General features: G+C 32.8%; 2 protein-coding genes across 3 annotated transcripts; both read right to left on the bottom strand.

Moving 5' to 3' along the window:
* Positions 1–560: 560 nt before the first annotated feature.
* On the bottom strand, positions 561–5,755 carry LOC133308398 (lipoyl synthase, chloroplastic). The gene is made up of 7 exons (XM_061509016.1): positions 5,501–5,755; positions 4,464–4,627; positions 3,374–3,464; positions 3,106–3,263; positions 1,553–1,724; positions 1,185–1,295; positions 561–849 (listed from the first exon to the last, which is right to left on the bottom strand). The coding sequence occupies exons 1-7, from the start codon at positions 5,696–5,698 to the stop codon at positions 763–765; spliced, it is 981 nt and encodes a 326-aa protein (XP_061365000.1). The 5' UTR covers positions 5,699–5,755; the 3' UTR covers positions 561–762.
* A 3,747-nt stretch (positions 5,756–9,502) lies between these two features.
* On the bottom strand, positions 9,503–11,889 carry LOC133308386 (small ribosomal subunit protein bS16cy-like). Of its 2 annotated transcripts, none has more exons than XM_061509005.1 (5): positions 11,805–11,889; positions 11,556–11,704; positions 11,170–11,215; positions 9,856–10,052; positions 9,503–9,770 (listed from the first exon to the last, which is right to left on the bottom strand). In XM_061509005.1, the coding sequence occupies exons 2-5, from the start codon at positions 11,686–11,688 to the stop codon at positions 9,724–9,726; spliced, it is 423 nt and encodes a 140-aa protein (XP_061364989.1). In that variant the 5' UTR covers positions 11,689–11,704; positions 11,805–11,889; the 3' UTR covers positions 9,503–9,723. The 2 variants fall into 2 exon arrangements, with proteins under 2 accessions (XP_061364989.1, XP_061364988.1); XM_061509004.1 differs by having other exon boundaries at positions 11,802–11,889.
* Positions 11,890–13,265: the final 1,376 nt, after the last annotated feature.

The following is a 13,265-nucleotide window of genomic DNA, read 5'->3' on the forward strand; positions in this document are numbered from 1 at the left end:
CGAACCCATGAACTTTCAGTTATGAAAGAACAATTTTACCACTGCTCCGGTTCGTCCTCTTTTTCCATATTTGAAGAAAGATTTTACAAAAATGAATCATATGACTGAAATAATGGGGAAAGCGTTTTAATTTCTTCTATTTAGATTGTAGCATTTTAATTTCTTGAATTTTAGAATTCTTCAAAATTTCACAAATCAAGTAAAAATATGCATTTCTCTTTTGAGTATTAAGACCACATTCTTCAAATTATCGTATTTCATTGTAAAAGAATAAACATCAAAGCATAAGGCTTCCCCTCTTTGCAATGATAGTGGTCATGATTGATTGAACGTACTTCACCCTTGTATTTTTTTTTTTAAATTGTTTCCTAAATTTGAACTCACAAAGGAGCAACATTTCAGGTTCCCTCTCAAACTACGGTCTCTAAGAATAAGCGACAAAAAATTTGATTAGTTTACACGAGTTTTCCGCCATAATTGTATCCAAAAACATTATAAAATATCAAAGAATTTTATAATATATGGGTTCCTGGAACATAAACAAGTCAGTTTACACACGAAAAAAAATGATAATGAATCAAGGATTGATTGAATAGAATTTCTCACTGTAACCAATTTGCTTATATAATTGACAACATATCTGGATAATTTCACTCCAAAGCAATGAAGGTCAGCCCCAGCTAACCATTTTCCTCTGCACATGCGAAAAGTTCACCATCTCTTGTTGCTTAATAATAATGTCCATAATCACATAGCCAAATGTTACAACAACGAGCCACCGGCATTCTTGGCCTTTTCTCTCACCATTGTCTTGACAAACAGCTCCCCAGCCCTGTATGAAGATCTCACCTACAAAACATAATAAATAGCCTCTCATAAGGATCTCGTAAATTCCAAGATGATGAGGTAATTGTACTACTTTTATCAATTGAAGTTGGCTCGTTGAGGAGGATAGTTAGAGGCACAACGAATATTCTTAGTCCGTTTTGTCACTTCAAAGATAATAAAGGGCAAAAGGTTCCCTGACTTTGTAAGGGTAACATTTATATTTTTACAATGAGACTATTTTCTAGACTCGAACATGTGATCTTTCGGTTACAAAGAAACAACTTTACCACTATTCCAATACTAACTCTCAAAAACAAGAGTACCATGTTATTTTAATGCATGTGCAAAGAGATTACCAGAGGCCCACTCGCAACATAACGAAAACCGATAGACTCGCCATATTCTTTCCAGAAATCAAACTTCTCAGGCGTAACATACTCTTTGACAGTCAAGTGCAAGGGTGTTGGCTGCAACAATAACATTTTAATGAACTAAAAGCCAAAACAACCAATAGAAAATAAGACTCGCAAGGTGTATTATTGACTGCTGAGCCAAACAACCAGCAGGCAATAGATTAAATCAAGCATGTTACACCAACTTAAAAGTTATGAGATCGTGTGAAAGATTAGCATTGTCCGTAAGCACAGACAGAATTTTCAACTCCGATTACTAAGGTTATGAGAAGCAGATAAGGAAAGTACCAAAGCATTTTACATCAGCTAACCTGCAAATACTGACCAAGTGTCAGAATATCCACATTTATGGCACTTAAATCCAACATTGTTTCCTTCACCTCTTCATCAGATTCTCCAAGGCCCAGCATTATCGAAGATTTTGTTATCATGCTCTCCTTCCTATGTTTTGCATGGTTTAGAACTGACAAGCTTTGCTCGTACCTACAACCATACTACACATAAGAAACAGAACCGAGCAAATGATGATTTGGAATAGAGAAAAAAAAAGCATATGGAAACACATTGTAGTTTAAAATCATGTATCCTTTAAGTAATTGGTCAAACCACAATCAGCATGCTTTTATCATGACATTACCCCCAACACAACACACAACAAAAACTAAATAAATAAATATTCCCTTTTTTCATTGTCATCGTTATTAGGCTTCAGGTGCCACAGTGAATTGAAATGCCAGGAACTTGTAATCATGAATTTAAAAACATCAATTAGCCAGAGAATAGAAGTAAAATACCAAACACAAAATAGGACAGCAAACAAACAAGAGCTGCAAAAGATTTGATGAAATTGTAAGCCATATAATGTGCCATAATGACCAATTTTGAAGGGATAATTTCTTTTTTCAAGTGTAGTACATGTTTGTGTAAGCAACCAAAAGCACAAGTGCACACACTTAGGGATGTTTCTCATGCATGTTTTTACAGATAACTAATATGATTTAAAGTGATTCAAACATGTCAATAATTTCGTCATTCACTGATTGAAAATAAACCTATAATCTTATTACATGTATAGAGAACATTAATAATGCATGTCTGTGACTACGTGCCAATTTATAATCCAAGATTGCTTGATTCAAAACATGCTCGATTTCCATCACATTTTACTTGCCTTATCTACAATTTTTCATATGGCTCTTCTTAAAAAAAGAGCATCTTTTAAAGAATCTGTATTATTTTCCACCTAGCAGCATGGCATTTAAAAAATGTCTTAAAAGTTATTCTTTTACAATAAGAATAATGATATTAGAGAATGAAGTAACTGGAATTTGATAATTTCAAACATATAGAAATGAGTTTATGCTATTTAGTCATAAACCAACCTTGTGCTGCCTATCTTAATAGCTGACCCGAGAAAACAGAAAGAATTAGAAAATCCAGTTAAAAACTGAATAGAAGGGCAATGAGTTGGTTCCCAAGTTTAGAAAGATCCTTATGCAAAACAAATTTCTGAATTTTACAATTGAAGTTTTTATATATTTATTCTTTGATATCTTATTTTATATTTAATCTGTTATCATTTTATTTAAATTTGTTATCATGTGCGAAGAGCTCCTCCAGAAAGGCTCTTGTGAGTTCAAAATACATAAACATAGAAGTAATATATTATTCAAAACCTACTTATTCTCATTTCATACATTCTTTTTAGATGTGTTACATTATGCCTTGATACTACCAGTCAAAAAAATTTCCATGGAAATATTTCTTTTCCTGTGTATATTTTACTTTTGAGTAAATAATGGTTGATATTTTGTAATAACATTCTTAGTTATGACAAAGCAGCTGGATCAGCAATGCAACTTACCCAGCCCTGGGATCTCTAACAATTCTTTGGAGCCGTTTGACTGTCTCAATGTTGTGAGCGAATACATCTAAACCTGAGTGAACCAGAGTTTCTACAGCCTTCAGGTCACCCCGAAAATCAGAGGTTAAACACTCAACCATGATCTCAGGCTTGAGATTCTGCAAAAGCAATCAAAAAGATTATGCTCAAAACTTGTTTGTACTTACAATTTGCATTGTACATCTTGTAAAAATGCATCTTGAAACAACAGTCCAGTATATCAATGCACCTTCATAGATTTGACAGTCTGTGCAAAATGCCCACTTCCTCCATCAGGTAGATCATCACGATCCACACTTGTTAGGACAATGTAATCAACACTGCAAAATTCAGAATTTGTAATTAACAGGGAATTGCAGCAACAACCAAGTCTTATTCTACTAGGTGGGATCAGCTACATGGACCAATCAACACCATTGAAAAGGAATCAGATCCAAGAAATTCATATAAAGTATATCATAAACCAAAGAGATGCACGTTATGTGACCATGACCTATGTAAGTATTGCAACTTGTACAAATATATGAACTTGATAATCTTTCAGACGTTACATATGTTCACATGAAGTTAATTATAGTAATATATATATATATGATATCAGTGCTGAATGAACTAACAACTATCGAGATGATTTCTTTGTTACTTTTCTCATTCTGATTCTCATCATAACCAAACAAATTACTAAAAGAATTTGGATAATATGTGTATCAGCAAGAAATTATTAATTTAGCTAACACTTTCCGCTATGTGGTAAGAACTCATTAAAGTTTCCTCAGGAATGCAAATTGAAAGATATAATATAATATAATAGCATTATCTCAGATAAAAAGTGCTTATATTTTAAGTTAAATTAATCTATAGGACTTAGGTCCCCATATTATTTGGGGATTTTCAATTAGGGCACCATTACGGTGGGTTGAATTTAGGAGCCAACTAAAATTGTTTTGAAACTATTTAAAGGCCTAGGCCTGTTGGCCTATTTAAAGACCTAGACCTGTAAGCATATTTAAAGACCTAGGCCTGATAGCCTATTTAGATTTTAGATGTAGGCTTGTTTTCCGATTTAAAGGCCTGATTGCAAAATTGGCTTTTACATAGCCTTTTCATGCTAGGTCAAGCTTTTAAAAAGGCCAAGCCAGACCTTAAAACATGCCTATATCAGGTAAATAAGTCAGACTCAGGGCTTGTACTACCAGCTCCGTTTAAGGCAAAGCATAGTACCATAACCATTATTACATAAATGAATCAACTGTGTAGTGTGCAGATTATTAATCCATTCATGATTCAAGATAAACATCACTATAACATATTATACGCACCCCCAACTTGCAATGGCCTTGGCAGTATTTTCTGGTTCCATTGGATCAGGTGGTGCTGGGTTTCTGCTGGTCTTCACAGCACAAAATCTACATCCACGGGTGCAAGTATCACCAAGAACCATGATTGTAGCAGTTGCAATACCATCCCCGCCTCCATTCCAACACTGTCCATTAGAGTATATATGTCAAAACATTATATTTCTACCTTAAACATCTTACAGAAGACATTCCATATTAAATACATTTAAATATAGTTTCTTTCTGTCTTTATTCAGAGAGCTATCTGTTTAGCAAGTTTGATTAAATATTAAGCCTGTAATCATAGTAAATAAAATCCAACATCACTATCAATTATTTAATCCCAAAGGGATTGCTGTTTAAAGCTCTCAGCCTCTCACCTATGCAAGGAAGATCAGGAGCAAAAAATAAAATGTAAAATCAGATTAATTAAAAGTTAGAGCAAGCACGGTGTTAAAAGATACAAAACAGTTAACAACACAAAATATATAACTAAAACCCATCACAACATAAAGCTATAATAAAAAAAATGGAACAATACCAATGTAGGCTCTCTCTGTCACTGGTAACCCCTAAAGAAGCATCTCAATGCTCATACCAAGTATACGTTATATCTGGTCACCACTATTAGTTCTTATCCATAATTTTTTATTCTGTTTCCCCAAATTACTTCCTGAGCAATCCACCACACAGAGAAGCTAACAACATGAGCAGTAATTCCACTAAAAGAGCAAGGATAGTACAAATTCTCCATCGATGAAATGAAGACATTGCCTTTATAAAAAATCAAATTTTCGACAAACCCATTTACAAAAACTTAAAATTTCAATAAACCCATATATCAAAACTCAAATTTTTAACAAACCCATTTATAAAAAAATCAATCTTTCAACAAACCCACTTGTCAAAAACCAAATTTTCAACAAAATCCATTTTATTAAAAAACCAATTTTCAATAAAGAGCAAGGAATCAACTGAAATATAGATACATACAAATATAAAAAGAAGAAAAATAGAACCTCTCCTATATTGGGGCACTGTGCTTCCTCACAGACAGTGTTAAGTTTCAATTGGGAGAGTGATTCCTGAATCTCACGGAACCTCTCACCCTGAGGTGCTTTCTGCCTCAACCATTCTGGCTTCTTCACATTCGGGTCTCTCCCTGTGAACGGACCCAACCCACCTGGGTAGGATCCACTCTTATTCTCCGCTTCCATCAGCTTCCCCGTCGCCGACAGCGACAGTGGTTGTCGCGAGACAACCTCAGAAGACAATGGCGATGGTTCCTTGGCCTCACATCGAATTGTGGAAGTTCGAGTAAAAGGGGAAGAAGATCTTGGGGTTGCGAATGAAAAGGAACAAGGTTTGAAAAGCGATTGCTGAAACATTTTGCAAAAGAAAGAAGAAGAAGACAGTGCAAAAGAGAGAAACTATGTTGTGGAGAGAACAAAGCAATGTTCCATAGTTGAAATGAAAAATGCGCCGATTGCATTTTGCAGAGTTAAAGCAGACTTTGGTTCCTCCGTCTATTCGTTCGGACGTAAGTTGTTGGTTTTGGCAGTTCAACTACAATCAAAGTAACTATAAAAAGTTATATTTACAAATTATATTATCTGTTATTATGGGTAAGATATTTTTAAGTAAAATTTTATTGATAAAATATAATTTTGTTTATAAATTTATAAAAAAAATTTGTCAAAATAATTTTTCTTATTATAAAATATGTTTATAAAAAAAGTAATTATAAAATAAATATATAACTTTGAAATTTTTGTTTGTGTGAATTTCAATTTTGAAATTGTCCAAATGGTACCGAGTTTATCTTTTGAGAACTGAATTTCACAAATAACACTTTTCAATCATTAAGTTCTATGGTTATTTTAAAAATAGTATAGGGATCAATTAGGGTCAAAATACCATTTATTTAATTATAAATGTAGAGTAAATATACAATTTAGCTCATGAAAGTTGTTATTTGTATTGCTTTAATCTTCAAGGAGTTTTTATCTATACAAATTGATTCTAAAAAATGAATGTCATAACCAAAATCCGGAATTACAATTGTAACACATGCGAAGGTAATTGAAACACAATTCGGCCGGACAATCTATCTCACAATAACAACAATTGCAAAATAATATTCTAAAATAATACATAGTTACATATTTATCCAAAAATTTTAGAATTTCTCCTATATTTTTAATACCAGTAAAACATGCTATATAATATATATACCACCAGCCACTAACAACAAAAAACAAGATATTTCTTTCAAATACTTAAAGAATTCATCCTACACAAAATAACTTCAACAATTAATCTTATATGGTGTATAATATCAATGTTCCAAAATAAATCTAAAGCTTGTGGTTTGGGTACCTGTTGGCTTGGCTTGAGTTTTCATCTGAAAGCTTGGAGCATAAAACTGTTTAAGGAGGAAGAATAGGCTTGGAGTGGTATGTTAAGGAAGTCACGTGTCTATATCCTTGCTCAGTTTGAGGAGAGTATTAGGAGAGTATTTTCAGTGAACCCGGATCACTAATCACTCAATGGTTCGGGTTAATCAAAATTAAATAATTTTTGTGATGCGAAGAAAAGAGAAAATATTATTTTTAATCCAAATGTCATGTTTTGGATGGAAGGCCCATATGGTTTGTGTTCTCTGAAAATATTTTCCAGTTTGAGAGGAAAGTTCTCAAGACCTGGAATTAGTTATTGATTAGGTGAAATCATGGTTTTAGGGAGTTCAAAGTCATCAAGGGTTGGTTGTTTCCGTTGTTGATGTCAAATTGGATATAGTGTCAATTGCAAATCTTAGTGGAAGAAAATCCCATTTGAGTTTTCTTTGAGGGCTTGTGCAAAATTGTAACTCTATAAGAATCACACGTTATGCAAATGTACATTATTAGCTTAATAAATTTAATAATAATTTTCAATATAATATTAATTCAATGCCAATTTCATAAATTTAATTAATTTAATACGCTTTTGATATTTACTAGAGTAAATCGTGATCGACTTTAATCAAATAAAAAATTAGTATATAATTTGAAAAATAAGATAAATTAATATTTTTTTCATAAAAAAGGCAATTTCTTCGTTCAGCCAATAATTTACACTCTTTGACCCAATTAGTTTTGTAGACTTTTTGTTCTACGGGTACTTATTATAAATAGGACACTTAGCTTTTTCTCACATAATAGGGTTTTGTCACGGAAGAGGAATCGTGCAAAGCTTTTTCCCATATAAAAGGACTATTCGAATACTGGTGCCATAAGTAATTTTGTACTTTCAGATTTCAGTCAAGTATCTGATTACTAGTTCAAAAGTGTTTAAATACATTCTTATTCTGGTGGAGTATTCAAATAGCTGCCAAGTAAGTATTCTAGTTATTCTAGTGAAGTATTCAAATAGCTGCCAAGTAAGTATTCTTATTCTAGTGTAGCCTAATTCCCAAATCATAGTCCATCTTTAAAACCATGAACAATATCATTTACACATGCAAAACAGCAGCCTATGAAAAGGGTGAGATGATGAATCTCAATAAGCTACAAAAGCCCTGATTCGGTTCTTAAATCTTCAGATAACTCATGATAGGATTTATCTTTAATTTTCATTCTTAGATTTTGCACCAGTCAGTCACATTGGCCAAGATGTCAAGTCATCATAAATCATGCACATTCTTAGATACCACCGACTTTTTTCTTTTTTTACCTCCCAAAGTCTCTACGATTAACATGCATTATACTGATTTTAATTTTATATCTTTTCCAACAACTTTTTATACCGGTCATGTCTGTTAACCCCACTAATTATAAGGAAAAGCAAAGAGAAAACCATTGGGTGCCTTACCAATCCACCATAACCTATACAAGAACATGGAAACTACACCCACATGAAAAAAAATGTTTATCTTTACCGATGAGGAAAATGCAATTTTGAATCACATAATTTGCAAAATTTCTTTGAATAGGCAGACTTTCAACCTCACCAGGCCATTCTACACTTGGTTAGGGATTTGACGATCACATGGATAAAGTATTATAGTAACCTAAAATTTCGAGGTGCTTGCCATCTCTTGTTTTGGTGAGTAACAATAGGCTCTAAACTCGAAACCTAACCAGAATATTGAAGGCTCTGCTTCAATATTTGCAACAAACAGGATATTGAACCTCAAGGCTAAGGGTGTAAATAAGTTGGGTTAAGCTAGGCTTTGACTTAAATAAGCTGAGCCTGTATAAAAAAAATTGAATCTGGCCTAGTCTGTTAGACTGTGTAAACCCCAAATTACAAGTCTGACATGATCTATATTAAAAAAATAAAAGCTTTGACCTAAGTTTGTTAGCCTGTTTAAACCTATTAAATATTCAACAATTAAAAGAATAACTAAAATAATATTACTTTATTATTCAAAATTATTAAAATAATAATTTTATTTATTTTTTAAAATAAATAATATCATATAGGCCGGCCTTTAGGCTTATAGGCCCGAAATGTACAAAAAAAGCCTATGGCCTGTTTCTAAATAGTTTTTTAAAAAACTTAGGTCTATTCTATTTTACTATTTGTAATAGGCCAAGACCATCTTAATATAGGCTAGGCCGTAGGCTTATAGGCCCAAAATATACAAAAAAAACCTATGTCCTGTTTCTAAATAGTTTTTTTTAAAACCTAGATCTATTCTATTTTACTATTTGTAATAGGCCAAGACTATCCTAATATAGGCTAGGCCGTATGCCCCTGTAGGTCGGCCTAACCTATTTACACCCGTACTCAAGGCTCACTCCTCGCCAGAACTTCAAACTGCGCACTTTTCATTTATAATTGCAAAAGTGTTTGTGATTTTCTTTTAACATTTTGTGAGGTAAATAACTACATTTCTTTCATGACATATAAAAAAGAAAACAGGATTATATTTCAAAAGAATCCTCAGAATCAGGAAGAATTGCAGAAACATAAAAGTCAACTAGATAATAGACAACAATGCCGAGCATACGTCCATGATGGGGTAGAGGAATAAATTCAAAATAAAATTAGCTACTTTCATTATTGTACTAGCGTCTTCCTCACGTAAAAAGTTCTAGAAAACAAATTAACTGGTGCTTCAAAAGCAAGATAACCTATCAGTCTATTTATATGTAGCATTTAACAGGGTGCAAAATTTGATCAAAGTCTTGCCCTTGCTTTGGATGACAGCTCACAACACCACTTACCTTCTCCAGACATATGGAAGTTACTATCTTCATTTAACTTGTAAGCCAATAGCAAATATAGCTTCAGGAGATATACCTAGAATAAATGGTAAATGAAATGAGAAAAACAAGACATCTGAAAACAGCACTAAAAGAGTTTCAAGAAGTAGTGTCCAGTTCACCATCATCTTCTTTGTGATCAGAATTGGCTGGCTGCTCTTGGTTCAGGGTATGTCCATTTAAAGCATCAACAGGGAATTTATCCCATGGTCCACCTTGATGTCCCATTGTCACGATTGGTGGTGGAGGCAGTAAACCAGCTTGAAATAAAAGACTCTCTACAGTATCTGAAGGTTGAGCTCCAACAGAAAGCCAATACCTAAAGAAGGAAAATTTCTTGCATCACTTACAAATGTTAAAAAAAATTAATCTACCCAACTACATTTATTCTACCCACTGCTTTATGGTTAATATCATGAGTTTCATTTATTTCTGCTTTTAGTTAAGGCATATGTACTACAGGAGCACTAAAGATCAATGCTAGAAGAAATAGGGTGGAGATGTCTGTCCAGTTAAATTCATAAAGATAGATAGATGGATAGGGGTTGACAGCCGTGCAACCAAAAAATTTGCTTTTCATTCTTAGAGACAACTACAAACATGTGTTTTGGACCCATCCCACGGGCCCATAGCTTCTAGAAGCAACAACTAAGGATAAATGACAAGTTAAAGAGATAAGAGATAGGATCCCCTATCCTATGCCCAAGGGATAAGTGATAAGACTCTTCATCCTATCCCCCCAACAACTTGACTCCTGTTAGGACTCTTCACCTACAAGTAACCCTTCTATAAATAAAGGGTTAAGCATCTCAGATACACACTTTGACTGCTCCATACTCTCTTAGTTGTCACTGTGTATACACCCCACGCCTTTGGCTATATGCTAGTATTATTGTCCAAAGTGATCTGTTACCCCTTACGACATCTCTTCCATAGATGTCGTAAGAGGTAACAGATCCAAGATACAATTATCAACCTTCAGTTGGACATCCCTGACCCTCTCGGATCTATCAATATGAAATGCAACAACATTATATCTCATTATACCGACCAAAGGCCTTCTGCACAGTTGTATAAGCCCACTGCCAACATGGAAACTTCTTCCTAGTAATTTGGTAAAAATAAAAAGAGCCATTGATGGAAGGACAATTTTAGCATATTAAGAAAATGTCAGGGCAAGTAGAAAATAAAAAATGAACATTTGGAGCTACGATTATTTTGGACAGGTTGACAAGAAGAATTCGCAGTGTATTTTAGTATTTCACTTATGCTTCATGGAGCGTACAAATTTACAAGAATTAAAATATTTTAACAACAACAAGCAAGGTTTTGCAAAGCAAATAATGAGGCATACATGGTCTCCAACAATTATAACTGATTTCCCCTAATTGGTATACTAGTAACTAGATAACTTGAAATTATACAAAGTTGCTTACTTCACTCTTTCAACTGTGAGACCCATTCTTTTATCAGAATCTTTGCCTGTACAAAAGAAATACAAGTTAAAAAAACAAAAAAAATTAATTAGCGTCAACTTGAACCATCCTCCATCCTCTCTTTGTCATTCCTAACTGATATACATAATATCTATAAACAAACAGGCATCATGTTTTTTTAATTACAGGAGTGTATTAAAATATTATTATCAAACAATACCACTAACCTGAAAAATTCTATATGCAATATTGTATGAAAAACTAATAATGTAATTTTTACCCGCAAAATAACCACACAAAAAATTTGTTTTATTTTTTTTTGAATGAACATATTTTCAACCTCACAGCACAGGCCCGTCTAAAGAGTTAAGGGATATGGCGATAACCTGATCGAGGATTATAGAAACCTAAAACTTCAAGGTTCTTGCCATCTCTTGTTGTTTTACTATCAGTAACAATGACCCTGTAGAATGGATTGTTCCTGCACCCCAACCTTGATAACCGAATCCTGACCACCATTTTTGAGCTCTGGTTCCTGCAATAGTGCAACAATGTCAATATGGTAGAACACTGCAATAGTGATGTTCAAGAAGCAAAGGAGAGGAATATGGGGTTCAGTTGAGGATACTTACTACCTTGCTCCCAAGCTTTTTCAACGATGCTCCTATCTTTCTTGTAGACGCTGCCAGCCGAAAGCCCCTTATCCGAATTGGTCTATCTTTGCTTTTATATTATTTTATTTTTACGGACCCAATTCAAGATAAATCATTTTTTTTTTTTTTTGGTAACCTGTCATTTTCTTTATCTCAAAGACAATATCACAAGCAATGTATTACAAAAAACAAAACAATATCACAAGCAGAATTCACAAATAAAAAAAGAGAAAATAAAAATAAAAATGGGATTCACCGTTTATTTTTTGTGTGTAGAAATTTGACTTCGGTTGAGAGAAATATAACTCTCCCTTTATTAATTCTCTAAATCAATTAAGGGAAAAATATCTATCAATTAAAGTATATAAGTTTATATCTTTTTAGATCCTAACCGTTGATTTCCGTCCATCAACGGTTATAATCTATTAGGTCATTCTTTATATTCTTTAAAAAGATAGATATTATTCCCATCAATTAATCCCATTAATTTTCTCCAAATTTCTATCCTAACTAAATAGAATAAGAAACACGATTTTTAAAAGATAAAATAAAATAAGTAATTATATTACAAGACAATGGATGAAAATCACTGTTGTTCTTTTGATCCTTTGCGCAAGGTATGCACCCATCGAGAATTGAATTTGTGTTTTTTTAGTGCACGTGAGAATTAACAGAATTTGATGTTGATTAACCGGACAAAAAACTTAATATATTATTATTTTAATAAAAAATTACAAAAACATAGTTATTTTAAACTAATTTAATTGCATTCAGTCGTGCTCACACGGGCATAACAAGCTGCACTTCACATAAGCACAATCAGTGCAAAATTGCGCTCTACACAGACGTAACTCATCCGATGACGAACACGTAACATAAAAAGTCAACAATTTGACAGTAAAACTTTTAAAGGTCATAATTTTTTATTTGAGTTTCCGAATCAAGTGATTTTTTTGTTATTTCACATAATTTTTCGAAATCTACGTAATAATATTTCATTGAATGTGATTTGGTAAAAAAAACTTAAAAATGTGATTGATGACACAATCTATTTCTATTCAAATATTTAATTATAATAATACATTATTATATTATGACAAGAAAAAAATTTGTCCATTTTTTCTAGAGTATAAATTAAATCGATCTCTAACCAATTTTGTTTCATCGACCATAAATCCACAAATAACAAAAGCTTTAAAATTTGAATCGTTTCAAGTGCCATTAATCAATTCCACATAATTTTCCCCTTGGAGTGAACAAATTTTTTCCATTTATTATCATAATTGGTATACCATAACCTAAAAATGTTAAAAGTAGCAAATCACAAATTTCTTGTCCTGATTTTAGAAAGCATAATTAAATTCTTCAATTATCCGTAGGGTTAAGACTTAAGGAGATAGTAAAAGAAAATTTTTCCGTATTGATAACTTCTAAAACCAACAT

This window comes from Gastrolobium bilobum, unplaced genomic scaffold, assembly GCF_033153095.1.
Source record: "Gastrolobium bilobum isolate Gb01-03AN ecotype WA unplaced genomic scaffold, APGP_CSIRO_Gbil_v1 utg28077, whole genome shotgun sequence".
NCBI lineage: Eukaryota > Viridiplantae > Streptophyta > Magnoliopsida > Fabales > Fabaceae > Gastrolobium > Gastrolobium bilobum.